Source organism: Agelaius phoeniceus, chromosome 33 (assembly GCF_051311805.1).
Source record: "Agelaius phoeniceus isolate bAgePho1 chromosome 33, bAgePho1.hap1, whole genome shotgun sequence".
Lineage (NCBI taxonomy): Eukaryota > Metazoa > Chordata > Aves > Passeriformes > Icteridae > Agelaius > Agelaius phoeniceus.
Window position 1 is genome coordinate 1,016,039 of NC_135297.1, and position 22,949 is coordinate 1,038,987.

At 56.3% G+C, this 22,949-nt stretch overlaps 1 protein-coding gene across 1 annotated transcript; it reads left to right on the forward strand.

Moving 5' to 3' along the window:
* Window positions 1–4,363: 4,363 nt before the first annotated feature.
* On the forward strand, window positions 4,364–12,312 carry LOC143696315 (serine/threonine-protein kinase pim-1-like). Its single transcript, XM_077192426.1, has 6 exons — window positions 4,364–4,371; window positions 9,364–9,928; window positions 10,045–10,095; window positions 10,300–10,666; window positions 11,293–11,531; window positions 12,286–12,312. Exons 1-6 carry the CDS (start codon window positions 4,364–4,366, stop codon window positions 12,310–12,312), a joined length of 1,257 nt encoding a protein of 418 aa, XP_077048541.1.
* Window positions 12,313–22,949: the final 10,637 nt, after the last annotated feature.

The following is a 22,949-nucleotide window of genomic DNA, read 5'->3' on the forward strand; positions in this document are numbered from 1 at the left end:
CCCTCAGCAATGCCAGCAGCACCTGGGCAAGGCAAGGGGAGAGAGAGAGCCGGGCCTGAGGAAAAGCCTTTCCCTGCCCAGCCCTGCCCAGCCCCTGCCAGGCAGCAGCAGGGCAGGACAGTGGCCCTCAGGCCCTGGTCAGCAGGGAATGAATGGGCACATGGCCGGAGAGATGCCCTTCATCTCTGGGGCTGCTCTGCCGGCCCAGGAGGGACTGAGGGCCCCGAGCCCCCGGGCTGAGGGCTGTGCTGGCTGCGAGGGGACACAAGAGCTGCGCTGCTCAGGGCAGTGTCTGCCCTGCAGGGCAGGCCCGGCAGGTGCCACATCTGCCCTGCAGCAGGGCTGCCCTCAGCACTGCCTCCCTCCCTCCCTGCCCACGGCTCTGCTGCTGGAGCTGTCCCAGCCCCAGCTGCTCCTGTGGCCCTGGGCTCCTTCCCTGCCAGAGCTGCCAGAGCCCAGCCCAGCCCCTGGGCCAGCCCTGCCCTGCAGCTGCTCGGCCCTGCAGGGATTAAAGAACAGCTCCCCCAGCCTGGGCACCATGGAAAGGTGATGCTGCATGGATCTGGAGGCTGGGCAGGTGCAGGCACTTGCTGAGGCTCCCAGGAATCCTCAGGTGATGGTTTAAGAGTCTCAGCCCCTGCTCTGCCCTGCACAGATGAGTTTCCATTGCCACCAATCTGAGCCAGGGAAAAGTGGGAGCACAGATTCCAGAAAGCAGAGACATAAGCAGGAAACCCCAGCCCTGAATGTGCTAATGACAAGTCCCCTCAAAAATGACCTGATCTTCAGCTGTAGCTCTGAGCAGCCCTGGCTGCAGCCCCAGCTTCCCCCCCTGCAGCCGTCCCTGGCAGCAGGAGCCGTCCTGCCCTGTCCCTCTGATGGTGCCCAGGGCAGCCCCGCTCTGCAGCACATCCTCCTGCTCCTCCTCCTCCTGCTGCTCCTCCTGTGCCACAGAGAAACTGGGAGAGTCCTCCTGACACATCCCCCAGGCTCTGGGGTGTGCTGGCTTCAGGAGATCCCTCCAGGAGCACAGGGGACATTGCCCTGCACCCACACACTCACCATGCACAGGGCTGTGAAGATCTTTCCCCAGGTGAAGTCTCAGCTCAATGTCTTCCCAATCCTGATTGCCTTCAGCCTGTCTCTGCCTGGCTCCTGTCCCCTCAGTGCCTGCAGGCAGAGCCCTCAGCCCTGCTGGGCTGGGAGAGGAGCTGGCCCTGGAAGAGCTGTTCCTTTAAAGCTCAGCAGCACAGACACAGCACAAGGACTTTAATGAGCCTCTCAGGGATTTGGTGTTGTTTACATCAGACTCGGTCCCTGAGAGAGTGCTCAAAAAACTTCTCAAGGACTCAAAGTTAAAATGAACTCTGAAGTTTATTCAAGTTTTAATGGGTCCCACTGAGGGACACGACTGAGAAAGTGTCCCCAGGTTCCAGTTAGAGCAGAACACTGGAGGCAGCGATGACAGCTGGGGACAAACAAGGCCAAGGTGTCTCTGGTGCTGAGCAAAGCTGGATGTGTTTGAGGAATGCCAAGGGCCAAGGCCTGAGCCCCAGGGCCTGGCCAGGCAGATGCTGTCCCTCCCTCCTTGCTCAGGGCTCTTGCCGGGATGGGCACTGGCATGTGGGGATGGGCAATGCCAAGGGCAGGAGCATGGGGCGGCCCCTGCCAGGCTGCTGAGCAGGGACAAGGAGGCCATGAGGCCCCAGGCCTGCAAGGGTCACTTGTCTCCTGCTCCTGCCTCAGGCCCAGGCCCAGCAGCCATGGCCAAAGTGCTGCCCAAGTTGGCTCTGGCAGGGCTGTCTTGCAGCTGCTGCCCATGCCTGTGCCCTGTGCAGCCCAGGCTGTCCTACGGTGTCCCTGCCCTGCGCCTCTGTCCCTGCAGGCTCTGGGAACAGGTCCCCCTGTATTTTTTTGGACACACACCTTGGCAGATTGGAATGTTGTCCACATGGATGGCTACAGAACACCAAAACATACATTCTCATCCCTTTTTTCTGAAAATATAGGATCATAAGTCTCCCTATACTATCCTTTGGTGGTTTTCATTATAATGAAACTGACCTTTCTGAATAGAAGGGTGTCCTTCTTATTGTGTAATATCTAATACAAAGGTAAAAATAATTTGGAATCATTTTAGGCATTGGAAATCCTGACCATAGCACTCCAGGAAGGGGCCAAGTTAGAATCCATGAGATTTTCAATACTACTATTGTTCTGGAAGCTTGAAACATAGCTGAAGAGGACAACTGGGAAGTGACTTTGTCCTGCAGTCTTATGTTGCTTTTTTTTAACAAATTTGTGTGTAAAATTAATACTAACCTGATGCCACTTGTATTTTTAGAGGAAAAGAGGGGTGATTAAGGGTAACTAGGGCCTATCCGTCAGACATTCTTTAAATCTTTAGATTACTGAGCCCCAAAGGATAAGTTATCATGGTTTACCTTGATAAAGGGTACCTTTATCAATACCATATGGACCACCCCATAGCTGGCCTTTGGACACTCAACTTTTCAGCTACCTCATACAGACATGTTCATACACACAGACAAGAGAGCAAAAAGTTTTCTCATCTGACTCCACCAGATCCCACTGGCTCTGCAGAGCAGTCAGAAAATACACATTGAGTCTAATGAGGAAACAGAGTACTATGGAACAGTGCAGGCTTGGCCTTGCAAGCACACTGATCAGCATTTGTCAGCATCTGTCAGCATGACTGACCCCATTCATTGTATTCTTCCTCTGTTTTCCTATGTCTATTTCTCTCCAAACCACCTTGATCCCTCCCTTTTCCTTCTTTGGTTCTTACCCTAACATTCCATATTAAGTCTAGTGAAATTCAAAAATGCTGCTTCCTTGCACCCCAGTATTAACCCTGTAGCACTAGGCACTAATACCAGCCATTCTGCAAAGCCATCTGGAGAGCCACTCTGCTGACTCATGGTGATAAGTTTTCTTCCCAGACCATGAGGCTGAGGTGCTCCTGGAACATCTGGGAATGTTTTTATTTATTTATTTATAAATGTGTTTTTAAATTTAATGTATTTTATTTATTTATTTAGCATCTTTTACCTGGTCCACATGTTCCATATGGTATACCATGTCCCCTGCTACAGAAGACTCCAGTATCACTGCTCTTACTTTCAAAATGAAGATAATACAGAATAAGCTTCTGTCCTTCAGTGGAACCAAACTAATGACAGAGGTCTGATGTGAATATCTCCTGATCACCTTATGTTACAGTGATTGACAACGGTGTTGGCCAACTAAATATCCCCAAGGCTGCAGCCATCTTTTGGCAATGTGGAACAGGTCTTGGACCACAGAAGCCATGTTGTAAAACTCATCCCCTGGCTGCCCCACCTGGCTGGCCCCTTCCTTTGCTGACAGCTCTGCCTCCTGCCTGCCTCTGCCTGCCCACACAAAGCCTTGGACTGACCCAGACTCCTTCTGGGGATGTGTTGCACTACAGCCCTGCCCTCGGAGGGAAATTCCTGTCTCCTTGTGTCCAGTCTGGACCTCCCCAGCTGCCATTTTCATTAATTCTTTCTTTTTCTGTCTTTTTTCTATTATGTCAAAAGGATCCACCATCTCTGAAACCACCCTTCAATCCCTCCCAGGGCTCTCCTCTGCTCTCCTCAGTCTCCACCCCACTGAGCACAGAGCTCCTCTGTCCCTGTACAGTGCTCATGTGCTTGAGGCCATGGCTGCCTGGACAAGAAGGACGGTTCTTTTCTACAGGAAGGAAACCACAGAGCCCCAGGGTTTTGAAGGCAGAGCAGAGGCAGTCACCAGAGGCCAAGGCAAGCCAGACCTGTCTGTCCTTGCAGCTTTTGTCTGAAAGTAACCCTTGGATATTTGTGGAGTTTTGGAGGTGGAATTCCATTTCAGCCATGAGTGCCTGGACCAGAATGACAGTTCTTCTCCACAGGAAGGAAAGGGCAGAGCCCCAGTGTTTCAAAGGCTGATTAGAGGCAGCCCCAAGGAGGCCAAGGCCAGCCAGACCTGTTTGTCTTGGCAGCGTTTGTCTGGGAGATGTCCTTGGATATAAGGAATTTTGGAGGCGGATTCCCAATTTTGGTTATGGACACCTGCATTGAAAGATGTTCTTTTCCATGAAAAGAAAAGCACACCCACCCTCCCCCGCATTGTTTTGAAGACAGATGAGAGGTGGCCCCCAACATGCCAAGGCCATCCAGAGCTTTCTGTTCTGGCAGGTACCATATGGGATAATTTGTGGATTTAATCAAATATGGAGGTAGAATCCCAGTTTCAGCCATGAGCCCCTGGAGGAAAAAGAGAGTTCTTAGCCACAGGAAGAAAAGCACACAACTCCAGGGCTAGATGAGAAGCAACCCTCAACATGCCAAGGTCAGCTGGACCAGTCAGGCCAAGCCAACCAGAACTGTTCCATGTTCTTGGATCCCTGGAGCCCAGCAGCATCACAATGTTCTCTTGGTGTCATGAGGCTCCATAGTATCACAAGAGATCTTTGTTTCCATAAGGCCCAGCAATACCACAATGGTCTCCTTGGCTCTGCAGCGGCACAATGGCCCCTTGCTTCCATGAGGTCTTGCAGTGTCAAAGTGGTTTCCTTGGTTCCATGGAAATGCACAATGGCACAATGGCCCCTTGGTTCTATTGGGCTCCCCAGGATCACAATGGAGCCTTGGTTCCACAAAGCCTGGCTGTGTCACACTGGCCCCTTGCTTTCATGAGGACCTATAGTGTCACACTGGCCCCTTGGTGCCATGGGGACTCAGGGTGCCAGAATGTTCTCATTGCTTTCTCAAGTCCCTGTAGTGTCACAAAGAGCTCCTTGGTTCCACAAGGCCCTGCAGAGCCCCTTGATTCAATGAGTCTCAAAGTGCCATAATGGTCTCCAGGATTCCATGAGGCCCTGCAGTGTCACAAGGGCTCCTTGGTTCCATGAGGCCCTGAAGTGTGGGATCTCAGCACATCGTTCCCGATGTCCAGAGATGCCAGGAGAACCCTTGGGGGGGTCTCGAAAATCCTGGAATGTTGCCAAGAGTGTTTGGTAGCTTGATTTTGATCCATCCACAGAAGTAACAAGAGTCTGAAGACAAGAGAATCACTTTAGAGTAAAAAGTGTAAAAGAGACACATTTAGAAGGTGAGATACAGACTTTAAAGTTTTTAGTACAAGGGGGTTATAGAGACAAGATGGAGGGATCAGGGCGTGTCTCGTCCTTCTTCTTTCTTCTTCTTGTCCTCCATCTCCTGTGATGATGTTGGCACTTAGAGATTGATTTCTAGTGAAGGTGCACTTGCTAACATGAGTGAAAAGCATTGAGAAATAAAGGTAAATATTGTGTACGTAGATTTTAGTATAAAAAGACATGACCGCCCCGTGGGTGGTCAGAGAGTGCCTGTGACTGCTTGCAGATCAGACCTCTGTTGGGCAGACAGAAAATTTTGTAGATAAGAAATAATAAACAACCTAAAGATCGAAAAGCTGAAGAGTCCAGACTCGTCCTTTGCATCGCGTGCCACCCAAGAACCACTCTACCCGTGTCGGGGCAGAGACAGACAGCCGAACCCGACACTGAAGTACGGAATGGCCTCTTGATTCCACTGGGCCCCTCACTGTCACATCAGTTCTTAGTTCCATGCAGCCCTGTAGTGTCACAATGGTCTCCTTGGTTCCACAGAGTTAAAATGTCCCCATGGTCTCATGGAGCCCCACTACGATCCCCTTGATTCCATGAGGCCCTGCTGTGCTACAATGAACCCTTGGTTAAACGAGGCCTTGCAGTGTCACAATGGCCCCTTGGTTCCAGTGGGTCCTAAAGTGTCCTAATGGTCTCCATGGCTCCATGAGGCCCTGGAATATCAAGATGGACTTTTGGTTCCGTAGGGTTCCATATGCAAATAACAGTCTCCTTGTCTCCAGAGTGTCATAACGAATCCTTTGTTCCATGAGGTACCTGGCCTCTCACAGCCTCTCAGAGACCATTTACCCCTTAGGGTCCCCAACAACCCCTCATGGCCTCTAATGACCCCTCATGAGCCCCAACAGCCCTTCACAGCCCCTCAGAGCTCCTCATGGCCTCTCATGACCCCTCACAATACATCACAGTTTACAGCCCCTCATGGCCCCTCATTGCCCCTAATGGCACCTCACAGCCCCAGGCCTGGGGCTCCTCCAAAAGGAGTAGGGGTCAGGCCCTGCTTGTTCTCCATTTATTTCGGTCCCTTCACAGCCACGAGTGCAGAAAGGCTGAAATGGAGCCTTTCCCCAGCGTTTCCCTCGGGGTTAACTGCGGGCTGAAGCTCTGTGCTGGCGCTGGCCCCAGCGCCACCATCCCTGCAGCCGCCAGGCCTTTGCTGTCCCCCCGTGTCCATTCCCTGTCCCCGAGTCCCGCCCGGCTCTGGCAGCAGCAGCAGCCGCAGCGCAGGGGGCGCCGGCCCGGCCCAGCCGGGGCTCCCGGCCAGGAGCAGCAGCAGCGCCGGCCCCTTCCCACCTGCTCCTGCCTCGGCTCCCAAGGGCTTTTTCCAGCTCAATTCTGGACTAGAGCAGCAATCACCCACACACAGCCCTGAGTCCTCAGGGCCCGCCTGTGCTGCCCTGAGCCAGCCCTCAGAGAAAGAAAGGATCGGGTTCCAGCGCTGTTTTCAGCACTGTTTTACTCACCCTGAGCTGACAGCAGGAGGCTGCTGCTGCCTTTGCCTTGGGAATTGGAGATCATGGCTGCTCTTGCCCCTCTTCTGCTTGCCACTTGAAATTTATCTGTAAAACTGCAATTGCCTTTTTTGATCAGCGCTACCCAGAGTGCTTTTGTGACAGTGAATTTAAGAATCCTTAAAATCAGAGGGGTTTGAGAAAGCTGAAAAAGGCAGACCTTAGAGACAGCAGAACTGTGATTAGAGCTAAGTGGTAGCCATACGATTTGTCAGCAGAAAAGTTATAATAGAAGTAGAAAGTAAGGACAAATAGAACAATGGTTTTTGTATTAACGCTTGGTAGACTAACTCCCTAAGCTACAGAGAAGTATATCTAGTGAGATATTAGGAAGTTCTAAGCTTGAGCTCTGTGCATTGTGTTTTAAGGCTTACAAGCAGGTATTGTACTCAAAATAAGCAAGCACTGTTTTAACCAAAGGTACCTGTGCTTATAGTGGTTGGATGGAACTACCGTCAATATGCTTTTGCTTTGTGGGATTGGTAAAAAAACTTTTAAAGTAAGTTGTAACATTGAGTTCTTTGTCTGCTGCTGAGGACACGAGCTGCTGGCATCTTCCCATTGTCATAACCATGTAATGAGACTGATGCTGGAAAATGAACAGCTCAAGACATGTTCCTCAGCAGTCCTGTCCTGTTGGTGATTTGTACATAGCCCATGACCGGGAATTGGTGAACTCAGGCTTTTGGTCACAGGCATCATGATTAGCAGATCTCGAAATGCTCTCAAGTCCCTGAGCACAAAGTCAAAGAGAATTAAAGCAGCCACACAGGCCATATTTGCAGTGCTCAAACACAGCCCTGCTGCTGCTGCTGCTGCTGAAATAGAATCAACTGACAGAGGCCATCACAGAAATTGCCTCTCAAGTGTCAAATCAAATGAAAAAATCCACCAGGAGCAAGAGAAACCAGAACTTCTCGGCTCCCTCCATTGTTTCTTCCGGGCAGCAGCAGCAAATGGAGATGCCCAGAGGTATTTCCAGCTGCTGCTGGTCCCAGCTGGAGCCCAGCCTGCTGCCCAGGCCCAGCGGGAAGCTGAGCCCAGCCCGGGGAGCTCCTGCAGTGTCGGGAGCTCAGCGCACGCGGGGCCAGGCCCAGAGCCCCGGGCACGGCCGCCCATTGCGGGGCAGCGGCGCAGACGGAATGTCCTGCGGCCCAAACCTCCTGTTCCTGCCACACAGCGCCAGCGCTCTCCCCCTCCTCCTCCTCTCCCAGCACGGCACAAATTCCAGCTCGGTGGAGGCTGCCCCAGAGAGGGCTCAGGCTCCTGCCCCAGCCTCAGGGGCCCTGCAGAGGAACAGGGCATCTTTCAGACACTTCCACAAGCTCAGGGTTCCCATTTCACAGGAAAACTGGGATGAAAATGGCCTTGTTAGGAAGGACAAAAGCGGAGGGAATGGATTGGAAAGTATTTAGGAAAAATGATCCTTTGTACAGCCAAAGCTCACTAAGTCATTCCCTGCATTTTTCCTTTTCACATTCTTTCATCATCTCCTGAGAGGTCCAGCTTATTCTGGTGCCTTTCATGAACTGATTGTGCTCTTGATTTATATCAATGCAGGAGATGTAGAAGCACCTGAACTGAACACTGAAAAAAACTCCCTCTGTCAACCCATTTTCATCTTCTACATCACTTTCAAGATGTCCCAGGGGATGTTGGAATGATTATCACACAGCTCTCCCTTTCTGGCTGCAGGCTCTGGAGATTCTTTCTCTGCATTCAGTCAGGCTTGCATTCCCTAACAATTCCTGATAGCCCGTCATGTTTTCTTAGGGTAGAACAGTAACAATGAAAACTTCACCAATGGCACAAGTGGCCAGCCCACAAGGAAAAGAAAGAACAAGCTGTACAGTTCTTCAAACATTTGTCCTGCTTTGCTGCAGGAGTCGTGCTGCATGCACGGTGTGGAAAGCCAAGAGAAGCTGCAGCTGGTGGCACATCTTGTGACAGAAGCTGCACCTCGTTCTCCAGGAAAGGTTCTTGGAAAGAGCAAACAGGACTGTGGACAAGATTCTGGAAGAACTGAAAGAGCTTTTAAGAAATGAAATGAAAACAGAAAGAAACAAACCAAGATGTTTTACTGTATTTATTTTTATGCTCCCAATTTCCATGTTGCACTGCTTCTCCATCCCATTCATTCCAAATGGATCTCACCTCTAAGATCCATGACTTGGCATGTTTAAGACACTGTCAAATGCCATGAGCTCCATCCAGTTTGCCTTCCCATTTGTTTTTTTTTTTCTGAAGAGGTTCAGGTACAAATTCTGCATTCAGGGAATGCGCTCCGATAGTGTTTGACCCTCAGCAGGGACAATGCACAGCAGAGACCGAGGGGATTCCTGTGCCGCTGTGCAGGAGTCCAGACTCTGGGTCTTGGCTGAACTTGGCCAAGTTCCCGTGTTTGGACAGGATCAGGGGCTGCCCCTGGGGAGCGCGGGGCTCGGTGCGGGGGCGAGCGGGCAGCGGACAAACGGACACGGGGACAAACGGCCCCAGAGCTTCAGTTGCCGCGGCAGCAGCAGCGAAAGTAGCGGCAGCGGCAGCAGTAGTGAAGCAGTGAAAGAAGCAACTTTATCGACTCCCTCTTGCTTCTCCTCTCCCTCTCCCGCAGTCCCACACCCTGTCCCGCTCTCCCTTTCCTGGTGTCCCCTCCTCTCCCAGTCTCTCTCTCCATGTTCGGCCGGGCCATGGCCCCCGCCGCCCCCGCCGCCCCCGGCCCCAGGCGGGGCTGCCCCGTGCCCGGCCCCGGACGTTCCGCCGTGGTCTCGCCTCCGGCCGGCTCTGGCCATGCTGGCGGTGGCGCTGCTGGGCGGGCATCAGTGCCTGGGGCTGGGGCGGCATCACCTCCCTTTGGCTCCGCCTGGCCCGAGCCCGGCCCCGGCCCCGGCTCCTCCCAGGGCCTGCGGAGGACACAGGCGGCGTGGCCGCTCCCGCCGCCTCCGCTGCGGCTTGCCCGGCCCGGGCTCCGCCGCTCGGCAGCGCGGCCGCCGGCCCCGAGCCGCCGCTGTCCCGTTCCCGGCAGCGAACGCCTGGGCATGGCCGGCTCGGGGCGCTTGAGGGGCGCTCGGGGGCCCTTGCTGGCCCCGGGCCGAGCGCTGACAGCCGCGTCCCGCCGGCAGGGAAGGCGCAGCACGGCCTGAAGGAGCAGGACAGGCTGGGCTCGCTGCTGGGGCGCGGCGGCTTTGGCAGCGTCTTCACGGCCACGCGGCTCTCGGACGGCGCCCCGGTGAGCGGCGGGGCCGGCGGCGGCCGCAGGAGAGGGGGCGGACGAGGAGGAGGGCGGAGGATGGGTCTGGGCAGGGCGGGCGGTGAGCTGAGCCCGCTGCTGCCCTTGGCTTGCAGGTGGCCATCAAAAGGGTGCCACGGAAGCGCGTCCGGCACTGGGGCGAGCTGGTGAGTGAGCGGGGCCAGCGGCAGCAGCCGGGCCGTGCCGGGCGGGGATGAGCCAAGGCCCGGCAGGGTGGAAGCCGCCAGGACGCCCCGAGGGAGTGCGGGCGTGGGTCCAGCGCAGGGCGCAGAGCATCCCGGGCTGGCTGAGGGCTCCCCGAGCCCCGGCACGGCATCGGCCCCACTGAGGGCATCGTGCTCCTCCTGCAGCCCAACGGCACCAGCGCACCCCTGGAGATCGTGCTGCTGGCCAAGGTGTCCACTGGCTTCCCTGGTGTGGTGCAGCTGCTGGAGTGGCTTGAGCTCCCCAACGACATCTTGATGGTGCTGGAGCGCCCGGAGTGGTGTCAGGACCAGCAGCGTTTCATTGGGGCACGGGGGTTCCTGCCCGAGGAGGTGGCCCGGGAGCTGTTCCGCCAGGTGCTGGAGGCCGTGCGGCACTGCACCAGCTGCGGGGTCCTGCACAGGGACATCAAACCAGAGAACATCCTGCTTGACCTGCACACCGGGCAGGCCAAATTGATTGACTTTGGCTGTGGCACCTACCTGCAAGAGACAGCCTACACTCACTTTGCAGGTGAGCCCACGCAGGGGTGTGCTCCTGTTCCCGGTGTCTCAAGGCCCAACATCTCACAGCCCAAGCTGGGTGTGGCAGCAGGGATTCTCTCTTTTGCTGTCCTTCATGGCACTGAGTCTTCAGCTGAGTTGCTTTGGAGCAGGGCTGAGTGGGAAGCCAGCTTCCAACCCTGCTGGCAGCTTTTGCCCACCACTCTGCTCAGGACTGGGGCTGGGGCAGCCATGCCAACAAAAACACCCGTGGGTGGGGTAGCAGAGAGGGGGGCTAGAACCTGAGCCCCAGCCGGTTTGGTGTGCAGGTGAGAAAGGGCTTGGACTGCTCCACTCACCTGGTCTGTTTTGGGTTTTTTGTGGCAATGCAGGCGGGGATAATGATGGCATGGTTTTTCCCAGCACTGAGTCAGTTCTTCCTTATTATGGTCGGGCCTTGCCAGGGCTTTCGCTGCCCTCTTCCAGCACCAGTGGCTTCTTTCCCAGCCCCAAGTCTGTACACAAGTCCCAGGTGCTGGCGAGAGGGCAGTGGTCACCCCGTGTACCATTGGGGCAGCCCCCGCACGCCCAGGGATGCTGGGGCCAGGCTCTGGGAGCAGCAGCATCCCCCTGCTGAACTCCATCTGTATTCCATAGGAACACGGTCATACAGCCCCCCGGAATGGAGCCACTTTGGCTGGTACTATGGCAAGCCAGCTACCGTCTGGTCCCTGGGCATCCTGCTGCAGCAGATGGTCTGCGGGGAGCACCCTTTCAGGAGGGGCCAGAACATCAGCTGGGACCATCAGCTCTCGCTGCCACAAGGGCTCTCTCAAGGTGGATTCTCATCTCTGGCCACGGGGGGAATCCCAGTGCTGGGAGACAGCAGCGAGCTCGTGGGCAACCCGCTCTGGCAGCTGCTGAGGAGGTGGCACATGTCCTGCTCTCCTGCTCTCCTCCAAAACAGGGAATTGATGGGAAAGTTTAGGCCCAGCTCTGAGCACATCCAGCAAGGCCTGGGAACGGGAACAAGCCAACAGGAGCCTTCTCCAACTGCCCGGCGGTTTCTGCTTTCTCTCCTTGCAGCCGGGCTCTGCGGGTGCTGGGGCTGCTCTGGGCTCTGCCAGGGCTCTGCTGGAGCTCAGCACCAGGCTGGAATCAGCCAAAGAAGAAATGGTGAGACCTGCAGCACAGACTTGCTTGAGAATTTTGGCAGCACAGCCCAAGTTTGCAGAGTGTACAGCTCCAAGGGAAAACATGACACCCCCCAGAAAATAAACTTGTTCAGTAACTTCTGAAATGAAATCAATCTAGGATGACCCCAAATGACATTTTTCATCTTGCTCAAGTTGTAACTCAGCCCTTCTCTGAACAGTTCTCTCCTCCACCTGCCTTTTACTTCCCAACTGCTCCCTCTTTTCCCCCAGTGAGTTCCCAGCCCATTGCAGTCTCCATCACACTGTTGCCTTCCTTGGTGCCCCTCACCATGAGGAAGGCAGAGCCCCAGCTTTAGGGACTCATCCTGTCACTGCCTGAGGAGCAGCAATGTCTCAAGAGGTCCAGTGGGATTTTAGTGTCATTCAGAGCCGCTCTCCAGTCCTCAGCTCTCCTCACTGCTGAGCTCCCTCTCCCTTTTCCTCGTCCTTGCAGCAGGATGAGCTCTGTGCATCCCCTTGAGCCTCCCCATTCTTCCCAGTCCACACACCCACCTCAGTTAGGCTGAAGCTGAAGCTTCTCTGTCTCCTGTGGCACACCAGCCCAGTGCCCTGTGCAGGGAGCCCCAGCCCCAGAGCACAGCACACAACAGTGCAGTCCGGGCTGCAGCAGCTGCCCTGCAGCCCTGGCCTGGCTGTTTGTGGCAAGGGAATGCTCCCTGTGTCCAGCTGTCCCTGCAGGATGGCCCCAGGGCAGAGCCCAGCCGGGCTCCCACTGCAGCCCCTGGAGCTTGGGGCACACAGTGCTCCCAGAGCTGAGGTTCCTGGGGAGCACCCGGAGCTGTGCCTTGCACTCTGTTGCCGTGTGTCACAGTGCAGGCTGGCTCGTGCTGTGTGAATGTTCCAGCCCTGGTTTGCCTGCCAGGGGCCTCGCCCAGTCACATCTCTCCCAGGGCTGCAGCATTTCACTGGCCAGAATCTGACAAGGCATAGAGATCAGAGCAATGAAATTATCCAGACTGGGTTTCTCAAAGGCCCTTTAGAAGGAAGGGCTTGAGAATAAACACTCTCTGTTTGCCATATGAACATCGGGGTGAGTGCTCTCTCTGTCTCCAACCCACTCCCCCTCGAGCCATCGTGACAGACACCCACTCCCTCACACATCCCCCTCGTGCCTTCCCACTGCCGTGTCCTGTCAGGGCTTCCCAGCCCCTCATCCCTTCATGGCCCCAGCCCCTCAGGGGCTGCCCCAGCCCGGCCAAGCTGCCCGGCAGCAGCGCCGCAGCCCCACAGCAGCTCCAGAGGAGCCCCATCCAGAGGCAGCCGGGAGCCCTCAGCAATCCAGCCAGCAGCACACGGGCAGGAGGACACAGAGAGCGCTTCCTGCCTGGCACAGGGCTTGTGGCCATCTCCAGGCACCGCTCTCATAGGGATCCCCGCAGCTCCGGCCCCTGCCCAGCCGCTCTGTCACCAGCACAAAGGCTTCCGCAGAACCATCAAAGGCCAAGGGGCTTCTGGCCATTTTCCCTGCAACACTGCATGCCTGGGCAGCTGGCCGAGCCCAGGCACCCTTGTCCCCCTCTTCCCCTAAGCCCTGCAGAGCCTGGGTAGCAAAAGAAAGCTCCCGGGAGTCTGTATTCAATCAAACTCTACATTCACATACTACAGAAAAACCAAAAAGAAGAACAGAACAATCAGAAAGAAATGGACAATTCCCCCTGGCTCAGGTGGTCCCAGCAGACAGAGCCTCTGGCATCAGCTCTCTGCAGAGCTGCAGCAGCACAGCCAGCCGAGCGCCGAGACCAGGCCGAGTCCTCCATGCCCTGCGGAGCTGATCTTGCAGCCTCTGGAAGACGGAATATGGCTCACTCTGCAGTGCCTGGAGGACATGCAATGTTGCAAGTGCCACGTCTGACACAGCACTGCTGGTGTCCTCTGTCAGCTGTTGAAGGGCTGAAAGAGAGAGGGACAGAGCCAGGGTCAGATGCCACACCTGCGGGGAGCCAAGGAGAGCGCCCTGGCAGGGCCATGGCAGCCGGCTCTAGCCACGGCCAGGAGGGAGCAGGGACCAAGGGGACCAGCCCGAAGCTGCTGGCCACGAATGCCCCGGGTGGCCCTGAAATCTCTGTGTGCTCTGCCCACGCCGGCCCTGGTGCGCACAGGGAGCAGAGCCCTCGGCAGCCGGGGCAGGGCTTGCAGCTCCCCCGGCAGCCCCCGCTGGCCTCACTCACCGTTGCAGATGAGCCGGAGCTCTTCCTTCTTCCCCCTCAGGTGCCGCGCGGCCATCCCTGTGAACACAGAGCCTGTGAGGGCGCCAGCGGCACAGCTCCCTGCCAGCGGCGCTGCCGGCGCTGTGGCCACACGGGCTGCTGGCCCGGCAGGGCTCAGCCCGGCCCTTGGCGCACGGTGCCGCCCCAGGGCACGGCTGCCAGAGGGCAGCAGCAGCAATGCCCAGGCCAGGCGGGGCTCCACGGCACAGGGCCCGGCTGGCGCTGCCGGGGCAGCAGGCGGGGCTGGGGCTGAGCTGCGGAGGGCCGGGCCCGGGAGGGAGCCCGGGCTCGTGGCTCACCCGTGAACCTGATGGCTGCCGCTCGCAGGGACTCCTGTGGGCTCTGCAGGTAGGGCAGGGCCCGGCGCAGGTGCTCGGCCGCTCTGCTGCTGTCCTCTGCCAGCTGGAGAGAGCGGCAGGAGGGAAGGCTTGGCGCGGGCTCAGCCCCTGGGCCGGGCGCTGCCTGCACCGCCCTCAGGGGGCTTCTCTGGCCGGAGGCTGGGGCTTCCAGGCCCTCCGTACCAGGCACTCGCTGAGCTTCCACAGATTCTGGCTCTTCACCAGTCTTTCAAGATCCTTCCTCTTCAGGAACTTGGCCACACAAAGCAGCATTTTCCCAGAAGCCTGGAGAGCAGCAGAGACGCGGAGTTGGCCCCAGAGCCCAGGGCGCAGGACCCGGGTCCCTGGGCCAAGGCCTGCAGGAGGCTGCAGCCCGGCAGGCGCCAGGCCAGGAGGCAGCCGAGCCCCCTGCCAGGGGGACAGCAGCAGCCCACAAGTCCTCACGTGCGCCACAAGCCGATTGCCATCATGGCAGTGGAAGAAGAGGGGCAGCAGGCTCTGGTGCAGGGGTGTCTTCAGGGCCTTTTTTTCCCTTTCCAGTGGAAGAGTCACCAACGTTCGGAAGAGCAGGATGGAGATCAGCTGAACCTGCCAATTGTTCTGTATGGAAGCAAGAAGACAAGACCTCAGCATTGCGGCTGCACGGGGCTCAGCTTGGCGCAGGCCTGCAAATGCACAGGACACAGTGTGCAGGCAGCAGGCAGTGGCCGTGGCTGGGGGCAGTGAGCCTTACGTGGTCAAAGAGTGGCAGGAGTGCCTCAAGCAGCTGCAGTGTGATGGGGCCGGGCATCAGCGCGTCGTTGTCCAAGATGATAAAGCTGAGTAGCATGACTGTCATGAAAACTATCTCTCCATCTGCATCCCAGAGGAAGTGCACAAGACTTTCGGTCAGGCTCCACATTTTTTTGGTCTGTGCGGAACACAAGTTTGTGAAATGCCATCCTGCTGCCGCAGGGCCCAGAGGCCAAAGGCCTGTCCCCAAGCACTGGGGCAGCTGAACTGGGAGGCAGGAGAGCTGGGAGCAGCTGCCGCAGCGCCCAAAGCCCTGCCAAGCCCAAGCGACTGCATTCCCCAGCTCAGCCTCAGCTGCTGCCCCTTTCTCACCATGAAGGGCTCCTCAATGAGCTCGAGAAGGGCCCTGAGCGCCAAGCGACGCCTCTCTCTGCACTCGCTCTGCAGCTGCCTTGACAAGATTGGCAGGACTCTGTTAGCACCACGTTGACTCAAGTCCAGGAACTGGAGGACCTGAAAGGCACAGGCCAGTGACAGGGGAGCCGGCCAGCAGCAGCCCGGAGCCGCACAGGCCTGGGCCCGGGCAGCAGCACAGGGCGCGGGCACCGTCCCAGGCAGCTGTGGCTGCGAGAGGGCAGAGAGCTGGGAGGCAGCTGAGCCAGGCAGCGCTGGCCATCAGGCTCACCTCCACAAGGAAGGCCCAGGTCTGTGGGGGTTAGAGCTCTGTCTCAGGGTGGGTCTCAGACACAGAACGGGGGCCTGGGCAGCAGTGGGGACCTGAGCTGGCTGCCAGCTCTGCCTCTGCCCACTGCCACTGGCCAGCAGCAGCCAGGCAGCCCAGGCCTGTGGGGACAGGCCCCTGAGGGGCAGCGAGGGAGCATGGCAGCAGGCTCGAGGCCTGACGTGCAGGGGCTTGCAATGGGAGCAGCCAGAGGGCCCTGGAACTCTCTGTTGGTCGGGCACCTGGGCCAGGCTGTACAGGCTGATGGGCTGGGGAGCCCTGAGCCCCTCTGGGTGTGTGGGCTCCATACACGTCACAGGACGGGGCCACACGCAGGAGTGTCACGACTACGTCAGCGGGCTGTGCTTCTGTCAGATCCAGAAGGGTCCTGTTCAGCCTGTTAATAAAGCCTCTGATTTGGCCTTATCATAAAGCAGAGCCATAGGGCTCAGGAGCTGAATCCCTAAGTAGGGACTGGGTGCCCGAGGCTAGCTCTCTCATGCCAACGCCGCGGGGCTACCACCTAGCAAGCATGGTGATTATCAGCTCTATAGTGATTGCAAGCTCTCAGGATTTCAGCTTTGCTTGCTAGGTAGTGGTGCCCTGGGCTTGAGGCTGGAGCAGACGGAGAGAGAGGAGCAGGAGAAGGCGCAGGCTGTTCCACGGAGATGGCTTTATTTGGGGAGGTCCGTGAAGGGTCTCTGCTCTTCTTCTTTGTCAACTAATGGGGTACAGTATGCTTCTTTTATAGTGTTGGAAAGGATTTAAGCTTGACTAATGGTAAGGGGTTAACATGACATTGCCTTATAGAGTTACAGAGATAGGTTAAGGGCAGAGGACAGGAAAACAGGAATTTTCTTTTGCTGTTTCAGCATTCCTATTGTTCATATTCTCCATGGTGCTTTTCCCAAACTTATGGGGTTTACTACACATTCCCTCCGCTTTTGTACTTACTAACAAGGCCATTTTCATCCCAGATTCCCCGTGAAATGAAAACCCTGAGCTTGTGGAAGTGCCTGAAAGATGCCCTGTTCCTGTGCAGGGACACTGAGGCTGAGGCAGGAGCCTGAGCCCTCTCTGGGGCAGCCTCCTCGGAGCTGGAATTTGTGCCGTGCTGGGAGAGGAGGAGGAGGGGGAGAGCGCTGGCGCTGTGTGGCAGGAGCAGGAGGTTTGGGCCGCAGGACATTCCGTCTGCGCCGCTGCCCCGCAATGGGCGGCCGTGCCCGGGGCTCTGGGCCTGGCCCCGCGTGCGCTGAGCTCCCGACACTGCGGGAGCTGCCCGGGCTGGGCTCAGCTTCCCACTGGGCCTGGGCAGCAGGCTGGGCTCCAGCTGGGACCAGCAGCAGCTGGAAATACCTCTGGGCATCTCCATTTGCTGCTGCTGCTCGGAAGAGACAATGGAGGGAGTCAAGAAGTTCTGGTTTCTCTTTCTCCTGGTGGATTCTTTCATTTGATTTGACATTCCTGAGGCAATTTCTGTGATGGCCTCTGTCGGTTGATTCTATTTCAGCAGCAGCAGCAGCAGGGCTGTGTTTGAGCACTGCAAATGTGGCCTGTGTGGCTGCTTTAATTCTCCTTGACTTTGTGCTCAGGGACTTGAGAGCATTTCAAGATCTGCTAATCATGATGCCTGTGACCAAAAGCCTGAGTTCACCAATTCCCAGCCAGGGGCTATGTACAAATCACCAACAGGATTTGGTGAGGACAGGACTGGTGAGGAACATGTCTCGAGCTGTTAATTTTCCAGCATCAGTCTCATTACATGGTTATGACAATGGGAAGATGCCAGCAGCTCGTGTCCTCAGCAGCAAAGAACTCAATGTTACAACTTACTTTAAAAGTTTTTTTACCAATCCCACAAAGCAAAAGCATATGGACAGTAGTTCTATCCAACCACGATAAGCACAGGTACCTTTGGTTAAAACAATGCTTGCTTATTTTGAATACAATACCTGCTTGTAAGCCTTAAAACACAATGCACAGAGCTCAAGCTTAGAACTTCCTAATATCTCGTTAGATATACTTTTGTGTAGCTTAAGGAATTATTCTACCAAGCGTTAATACAAAAACCATTGTTACATTTGTCCTTACTTTCTACTTCTAATATAACTTCCTGCTGACAAATCTTATGGCTACTGCTTAGCTCTAATCGCAGTTCTGCTGTCTCTGAGGCCTGCCTTTTGCAGCTTTCTCAAACCCCTCTGATTTTAAGGATTCTTAAATTCACTGTCACAAAAGCACTCTGGGTAGCTGATCAAAAAGGCAATTGCAGTTTTACAGATAAATTTCAAGTGGCAAGCAGAAGAGGGGCCAGAGCAGCCATGATCTCCAATTCCCAAGGCAAAGGCAGCAGCAGCCTCCTGCTGTCAGCTCAGGGTGAGTAAAACAGTGCTGAAAACAGCGCTGGAACCCGATCCTTTCTTTCTCTGAGCGCTGGCTCAGGGCAGCACAGGCGGGCCCTGAGGAGTCAGGGCTGTGTGTGGGTGATTGTTGCTCTAGTCCAGAACTGAGCTGGAAAAAGCCCTTGGGAGCCGAGGCAGGAGCAGGTGGGAAGGGGCCGGCGCTGCTGCTGCTCCTGGCCGGGAGCCCCGGCTGGGCCGGGCCGGCGCCCCCTGCGCTGCGGCTGCTGCTGCTGCCAGAGCCGGGCGGGACTCAGGGACAGGGAACGGACATGGGGGGACAGCAAAGGCCTGGCGGCTGCAGGGATGGTGGCGCTCGGGCCAGCGCCAGCACAGAGCTTCAGCCCGCAGTTAACCCCGAGGGAAACGCTGGGGAAAGGCTCCATTTCAGCCTTTCTGCACTCGTGGCTGTGAAGGGACCGAAATAAAAGGAGAACAAGCAGGGCCCGACCCCTTCTCCTTTGGGAGGAGCCCCAGGCCTGGGCTCTGAGGGGTCATGAGGGGCTGTGAGGAGCTGTGGGACGCTGTGTAGGGCTGTGATGAGCCATGATGGAACTGCAAGGGGTTGTAAGGGGCCATGAAGGGCTTTTGAGGGGCCATGAGGGGCTGTTGGGGACCTTGAGGGGGAGAATGTCTCTGAGAAGCTGTGGGAGGCCATGCACCTCATGGAACAAAGGATCCATTATGACACTGTGGAGACAAGGACACTGTTGTTGGCTGTACAAAAGCTCATGGAACAAAAAGTCCATCATGACATTCTGGGGCCTCATGGAATCCTGGAGACCTCTATGGCACTTTGAGCCTCATTGAATCAAGGGGCTCTGCAGGGCCTTGTGTAATCAAGGAGATCTTTGTGACACTGCAGAGACTTGTGAAAGCAATGAGACCATTCTGGCACTCTGAGTCCCCATGGCACCAAGGGTCCATTGTGATCCTGGGGAGCCCAATAGAACCAAGGCTCCATTGTGCCATTGTGCATTTCCATGGAACCAAGGCAACCATTTTGACACTGCAAGACCTCATGGAAGCAAGGGGCCATTGTGCCGCTGCAGAGCCAAGGAGACCATTGTGGTACTGCTGGGCCTCATGGAAACAAAGATCTCTTGTGATACTACGGGCCCTCATGGAACCAAGAGAACATTGTGATGCTGCAGGGCCCCAGGGATCCAAGAACATGGGAAAGTTCTGGTTGGCTTGGCCTGACTGGTCCCGCTGACCTTGGCATGTTGCGGGCTGCTTCTCATCTAGCCCCGGAGTCCTGTGGTTTCCTTCCTGTGCGAAATAACTCTCCTTTTCCTCCAGGGGTTCATGGCTGAAACTGGGATTCTACCTCCATATTTGATTAAATCCACAGATTATCCCATATGAAACTTGCCAGCACAGACAGCTCTGGATGGCCTTGGCATCTTGGAGGCCACCTCTCATCTGTCCTCAAAACAATGTGGGGGGGAGGGTGGGTGTGCTTTTCTTTCCATAGAAAAGAACATCTTTCAATGCAGGTGTCCGTAACCAAAATTGGGAATCTGCCTCCAAAATTCCTTATATCCAAGGATAGCTCCCAGACAAAAGCTGCCTTACAAACAGGTCTGTCTGGCCTTGGCCTCCTTGGGGCTGCCTCTAATCAGCCTTTGCAACACTGGGGCTCTGCCCATTCCTTCCTGTGGACAAGAACTGTCATTCTGGTCCAGGCACTCATGGCTGAAATGGAATTCCACCTCCAAAAATCCCCAAATATCCAAGGGTTGCTTTCAGACAAAAGCTGCAAGGACAGACAGGTCTGGCTTGCCTTGGCCTCTGGTGACTGCCTCTGATCTGCCTTCAAAACCCTGGGGCTCTGTGGTTTCCTTCCTGTAGAAAAGAACCGTCCTCCTTGTCCAGGCACCCATGGCCTCAAGCACATGAGCATGGTACAGGGACAGAGGAGCTCTGTGCTCAGTGGGGTGGAGACTGAGGACAGCAGAGGAGAGCCCTGGGATGGAAGGGTGTTTTCAGAGATGGTGGATCCTTTTGACATAATAGTAATCAGGGAGAAAAAAGAGAAAATTAATGTAAATTGCCACTGAGGAGGTCCAGTATGGACACCAGGAGAAAGGAATTTTTCCCCCAGGGCAGGGTTGTGGTGCAGCACATCCCCCAGAAGGAGTCTGTGCCAGGCCAAGGCTTTGTGTGGGCAGGCAGAGGCAGGCAGGAGGCAGAGCTGTCAGCAAAGGAAGGGCCCAGCCAGGTGGGGCAGCCGGGGGATGCCGACAGCCTGCAGGGACAGAGGCTCAGGGCAGGGACACCGTAGGACAGCCTGGGCTGTACAGGGCACAGGCATGGGCAGCAGCTGCAACACAGCCCTGCCAGAGCCAACTTGGGCAGCACTTTGGCCATGGCTGCTGGGCCTGGGCCTGAGGCAGGAGCAGGAGGCAAGTGACCCTTGCAGGCCTGGGGCCTCATGGCCTCCTTGTCCCTGCTCAGCAGCCTGGCAGGGGCCGCCCCATGCTCCTGCCCTTGGCATTGCACATCCCCACATGCCAGTGCCCATCCCGGCAAGAGCCCTGAGCAAGGAGGGAGGGACAGGATCTGCCTGGCCAGGCCCTGGGGCTCAGGCCTTGGCCCTTGGCATTCCTCAAACACATCCAGCTTTGCTCAGCACCAGAGACACCTTGGCCTTGTTTGTCCCCAGCTGTCATCACTGCCTCCAGTGTTCTGCTCTAACTGGAACCTGGAGACACTTGCTCAGTCGTGGCCCTCAGTGGGACCCGTTAAAACTTTAAGAAACTTCAGAGTTTCAATTTAATTTTGAGTTCTTGAGAAGTTTTCTGAAGACTCTCTCAGGGACTGAGTCTGATGTAAACAACACCAAATCCCCAAGAGGCTCATTAAAGTCCTTGTGCTGTGTCTGTGCTGCTGATCTTTAAAGGAACAGCTCTTCCCAGGGCCAGCTCCTCTCCCAGCCCAGCAGGGCTGAGGGCTCTGCCTGCAGGCACTGAGGGCACAGGAGCCAGGCAGAGACAGGCTGAAGGCAATCAGGATTGGGAAGACATTGAGCTGAGACTTCACCTGGAGAAAGATCTTCACAGCCCTGTGCATGGTGAGTGTGTGGGTGCAGGGCAATGTCCCCTGTGCTCCTGGAGGGATCTCCTGAAGCCAGCACACCCCAGAGCCTGGGGCATGTGTCAGGAGGACTCTCCCAGTTTCTCTGTGGCACAGGAGGAGCAGGAGCAGGAGGAGCAGGAGGAGGAGGAGGATGTGGTGCAGAGCGGGGCTGCCCTGGGCACCGTCAGAGGGACAGGGCAGGACGGCTCCTGCTGCCAGGGACGGCTGCAGGGGCTGAAGCTGGGGCTGCAGCCAGGGCTGCCCAGAGCTGTCCTGCAGAGCAGCTCCTGCAGCCCTCAGGGCTCTTGGCCAGCCCAGGGCATGTGCCACCTGCCAGGGGCAGCTCTCAGCCTGCCTGGCAGCTCCCCATGGACGCTGCAGGGGAGAAGTTCCAGGTGCAAGGAGCCCCCCCCATCAGGGCAGATTCCTCCTGCTCTGGAGATGGTGCTGCATGGCCAGGGCTGCTCTCAGCTTTCTCCTAAAGGGAAGGGAAAGGGGCTGTCAGCTTTGGCTGTGTCCCTGAGCCTCCTGCACTGTCAGCCTGGGCATCAGCAGATGGGCCTCAGATCTCCCTCAGAAAGTGCCTCCTCAGCCTCCTCTCCCTACACACAGCAGTAGCAGTAGCACCTTGGCTTGCAGCATCTCTGTTTGTCTGGCCTGCCCTTAAGGCCCTGCTGCCAGGGAGATGCCCCTGGGCAGTGCCCTGTGCTGGGAGGGGTCTGCAGGGCAGAGCTGAGCCCCCAGGGCTGGGCTGGGCTCTGGCAGCACTGGCAGGGATAAGGCTTGGATAGAGAGAAACAGCTCCCAGCAGGCACAAGTCCAGGCAGCAGAGAGCCAGACCAACCCTTGGCATCCCTCCATGTTCAGATGCGCTGGGAAAGAGAGAAGGGCTTAGAGAAATTGACTTTAAAGCTGGAGTGTTCAAAAACTCCACTTTATTTTTCAAGCTCGTTTTATGTTCGATCACCCAGAGCTAGAGGAAGGTGTAATGGGCAAAGGGCACCTGTGTGGGGACGAGCAGGTCTGACTGCCCTGGGACACAGGGAGCCCTGTTTTCCCTCTGGGCTTCCCTGGGGTTCAGCCTGAGAGCAATGCTGAAGATGGATCAGAAATTCAGGAGCATAAACCCAAGCTCAAAAATAAAAAGGCTGTGTGAGCTTTCTGCACAGGTAGAGAAGTATTTTTGAGGGAATTCCTAAAATAACCCCATAGGATTGACTCAAAGAGCTTGTCAATGTCTTGTTTCAACAGGTCACTACGCCCAGAGTGAAGGAATGTCCAACAGCAGCTCCATCAGGCACTTCCTCCTGCTGGCATTGGCAGACACGCGGCAGCTGCAGCTCCTGCACTTCTGCCTCTTGCTGGGCATCTCCCTGGCTGCCCTCCTGGGCAACGGCCTCATCATCAGCGCCGTAGCCTGCGGCCACCACCTGCACACGCCCATGTTCTTCTTCCTGCTCAACCTGGCCCTCAGCGACCTGGGCTCCATCTGCACCACTGTCCCCAAAGCCATGCACAATTCCCTCTGGGACACCAGCACCATCTCCTACTCAGGATGTGCTGCACAGGTGTTTCTGTTTGCCTTTTTCATTTCAGCAGAGTTTTCCCTCCTGACCATC